The sequence below is a fragment of the Astatotilapia calliptera genome, chromosome 22, assembly GCF_900246225.1.
Source record: "Astatotilapia calliptera chromosome 22, fAstCal1.2, whole genome shotgun sequence".
Taxonomy (NCBI): domain Eukaryota; kingdom Metazoa; phylum Chordata; class Actinopteri; order Cichliformes; family Cichlidae; genus Astatotilapia; species Astatotilapia calliptera.
Window position 1 is genome coordinate 25862311 of NC_039322.1, and position 4115 is coordinate 25866425.

The window sequence follows — 4115 nt, forward strand, 5'->3', positions numbered from 1 at the left end:
GCCCTGCTCAGATTCGTCTGGCGAGACATCAGCGACGAGAGCCCTCCAGCAGTCTACGAGTGGCGGGTGCTCCCGTTCGGAACCACGTGTAGCCCCTGCTGTGCCACATTTGCCCTGCAGCGTCATGTCATGGATAACAGCCAGCCAGATGATGACACGAGACTCTCGGTCGAAAGGTGTTTTTATGTGGACAACTGCCTTCAGAGTTTCCCCACCGTGGAAGAGGCAAGGAAACTTGTCGACAGGTTACGGGCCATCCTAGCCTCAGCAGGTTCGACCTACGTCAGTGGGCCAGCAATGAACGTGACGTCATCAGTCACTTACCACAAGAGAGCTGCTCCGCTAGTGTGGAACTATGGCTGGCCCAGAACAAGGTAGATACCCCAGAATCTACCCTGGGATTGAGCTGGCTATTCCACACAGATGTCCTAGGCTACAAGCATCGTCAAGTTCCATATGCAGTCCCCACGATGCGCAATATCTACAAGGTCTTGGCCAGCCAGTACGACCCCCTAGGGTTCATCTTACCCTACACAACCAGAGCGAAGGTAATCATCCGCCATCTTTGGGACAAGCAAAGGGGTTGGGATGACCCACACCTACCTCAGGAGCTTATGCAGCAGTGGACAGCCTGGGAGGAAGAGCTGCAATTTCTACCTGAAATTACTCTTCCCCGACCATATGTGCCTAAGGAAGTGGACCCCTTCAGCTGTCAGAGAGAGGTGCACATATTTTGTGATGCCTCTGAAGAAGCTTATGGCTCAGTAGCTTACCTCCGGACCACTGGCAGAAATGGTGAAGTGCATCTGTCATTCTTGGTGGCCCGTTCCAGGGTTGCCCCTAAGCGGTTCCACTCCATGCCCCGATTGGAGCTCTGTGCTGCACTCACTGGGGCACAGCTCTCACAAGTGCTGGAAAGGGAGCTCACCCTTAGAATCGACCAGACGGTCCTATGGTCCGATTCTACAACAGTGCTGACATGGCTGAGGTCTGAATCCTGCCGATTTAAGGTCTTCGTGGGCACTCGTGTAGCCGAGATACAAGAGCTGACAGACAGGCACTCCTGGAGATACGTCGACTCTGGAAGGAATCCAGCCGACGATGTGACACGTGGGAAGAAGTTGAAGGAGCTCACTGTACCAAATAGATGGAGCCAAGGACCATCCTTTCTCCTGCGCAGTCCAGACTCCTGGCCAGAGGATCTCACGGTTGACCAAGCAGGAGATGCCTCGGAGCTGCGCAAAGCTGTGTTCTGTGGGACCACAGCAACTACTCCGTCAGGTCAGCCAACTTCAGATTTGAGCCGCTACAAAACCTGGAGTGAGATGTTAGAGGTTACAGCGCGGGAGCTACATGGGGCGGCCCAACCAGATGGTCATCCCACTGTTGAGGACTATCGCAAGGCGGAGAGGCTGATCCTACAGAGGGCCCAGATGGATAGTTTCCTGGAGGAGTACAACCTGTTGAAAGTCGGTAAGCCAGTTCCCAGGAGCAGTCGTCTTCTCTCTCTGTCACCCGAAGTGGATGAGACCAGACAGCTCATTTGTGTTGGAGGACGACTTCGTCGATCTGAAGATTTGGCTCTGGAGACACTCCATCCGATTATCTTAGACCCAAGCCACCCAGTGACCAAACTCCTGATCCAAGACTTTGATCGCCGCCTCCATCATCCTGGCCCGGAGCGGGTGTTCGCAGAACTTCGGCGCTCCTACTGGATTCTGCGAGGGCGTGAAGCTGTCCGGCGCTACCAACACCTCTGTGCTGATTGTCAAAGGTGGAGAGCTAGACCTACAGTGCCAAGGATGGCAGACCTGCCAGCAGCCCGGCTACGTCTATATAAACCGGCTTTCTACTCTACGGGAATGGACTGCTTCGGGCCGTTTGAGGTCAAGGTTGGTCGGCGTATTGAGAAGAGATGGGGAATCATATTCAAGTGCCTCACCACCAGGGCAGTCCACTTGGATGTTCTTAACACCATTGATGCAGATGCATTCCTGATGGCTCTTCGGCGATTTGTCGCCCGTAGAGGAACACCTGCCGAGTTGTTTTCAGACCAGGGGACCAACTTCAGGGGAGGTGAGAGGGAGCTGCGTGAGACCTTTCTGAAGATGGCCCCGGAACTACAACAGCTTCTAGCACCCCAGAGGATCAGCTTCCGCTTTAATCCTCCAGGTGCCCCACACTTTGGGGGAGCATGGGAAAGGGAGATCCGGTCGGTTAAGTATGCCCTCTATGCCACCGTTGGTGCTCAGTCAGTTCCAGAAGAAGTGCTTCGCACTGTACTCACCGAAGTGGAAGGGATACTCAATAGTAAGCCCCTGGGGTATGTGTCTTCCGATGCCAGAGATGCAGATCCGGTGACTCCTAATGTTCTTCTGATGGGGCGGCCGGATGGATCGCTACCTCAGGTAGTATACCCAGAGAGTGAGCTCCTCAGTCGCCGTCGCTGGAAGCACTCCCAGGTTTTGGCTGACCATTTCTGGTCACGTTTCATTCGTCAGTACATTCCCAGTCTGCAGACTCGCCAGAAGTGGCAAACAACGGCAGCTGATTTGGCTGAGGACTCTGTGGTGATGATCGCTGATCCACAGCTTCCCAGGGCTCTCTGGCCGGTGGGGAGGGTGATTAAAACTCATCCTAGCCCTGATGGACACATCAGGTCAGCTGACGTGAAGGTGAAGGAGAGAGTCTACACTCGGCCAGTTGCCAGACTGGTTGTCCTCCCTGCGCTGCCCTCTGGAGAAGATGAGGACAGCTCTGCGTCGAACTCACCACAACCCTAGAACTTTGTTGCCTTATTGATGAGCAAATGTCTTACATACATTTGGGGGCGGCTGTATAAAAGGCCCCAAAGTTCATATAATAGTTTTACTGGTGTTTATAAGTTTATATAAGTTCATGTAATGTTCCATCTTCTGTCAGTTTGGGCCAGCCCACCTTCTAGTGACATCATCCGGTTAGTAAGGTGGGCAGTTTAATGGCGGCTGAGCAGTGTTGGTCCGGAGGGGGTGCACTGATTCCTGGGGCATGTTAGGTGTGCGTAAATGACAAGTAAGTAGTAACCTGTGTCGTATTTTGCCTTTGTTGTGTCAGTACTGTAGTATGTTACCATTTAGGAGCTAATGTAGTCCATAGTTGGAGCGGTAGGCCACGCATGCAACGCGTGAGTTCACCCTCATTTCATATGCTAACTTATGTTGTTAGCTTGGCCCCGGTTTAGCTTGTTGACGCATGTACGGTCGCTCGTATGTCCATAATGTCATTCCTGTGTTATCAGACCTTCTCTATATGTTGTATGTGATGCTTGTGATTGTTTACTTTGAAGTAGCGGAGTTTGTAGCGAACAATTAGGTACGTGGATTAATAAAATAGCAAACGTAGTATAACCGGAAGTATGGCGTCCCGCTTGCCCTTCACAATAAGAGCATTATAGCGGAATATAATGGGGGACGCTTTTATTTTGTATAACTACCGGAAGTAGTTCACATGTACTGACGGTTGCTTAACCTCGCACTAATGCTATTTAGTTGCATAGTGTGAGCAGTTTGAAGTGTATTATATTTTTCTGATCTTTATATTTGATTATGCTAACTATGTTGTATTATGTTTATATTTGAGTATTTGACTTTTCCATTCTCTTTATTTATTGTTATTTCCCTTGTTTATTTCCTTTGTAGGAAACCACACACACACACACACCCAGACACACACTTATGTACACCCGCTGTGTTACAGCCCCAGAAATTAAGCGGTGACAATAAAGTGCCTCAAACGGAACCTCAAGCTCTCTCCTTCTTTCGTGCTCTGGGCAATTTGGCCTCAAGTGGTGTTCTGGCCGACACACCGGGGTGACCGTAGTGCTCAAAGACTGAATCAGTGCCACAGCCGTGCCTATCTTTGATATCTCCACTACACTCAGGCTGAGAAGCAATCTTTTTGAGTCATCAGAACAGCAGAGAAAGCCATCACCTGTGCCATCCTTTCCATATGCTACACACAGAGAGCACCTCTCACTCACTGTTTAGGTGAAAGAACTTAGGATGTTTGGTCCATTACAAGCAGGACAGCATCAGCTCGATAAGCACACTTTTACATTTTGAATCCAGCAACTGCCC

General features: G+C 50.8%; 1 protein-coding gene across 1 annotated transcript; it reads left to right on the forward strand.

The window, feature by feature from the left end:
* The first annotated feature begins 470 nt into the window (after positions 1 to 470).
* LOC113015266 (uncharacterized) lies at positions 471 to 3914 on the forward strand. The gene is made up of 2 exons (XM_026157214.1): positions 471 to 3051; positions 3678 to 3914. The coding sequence occupies exon 1, from the start codon at positions 471 to 473 to the stop codon at positions 2781 to 2783; it is 2313 nt and encodes a 770-aa protein (XP_026012999.1). The 3' UTR covers positions 2784 to 3051; positions 3678 to 3914.
* The last annotated feature ends 201 nt before the right edge of the window (positions 3915 to 4115 follow it).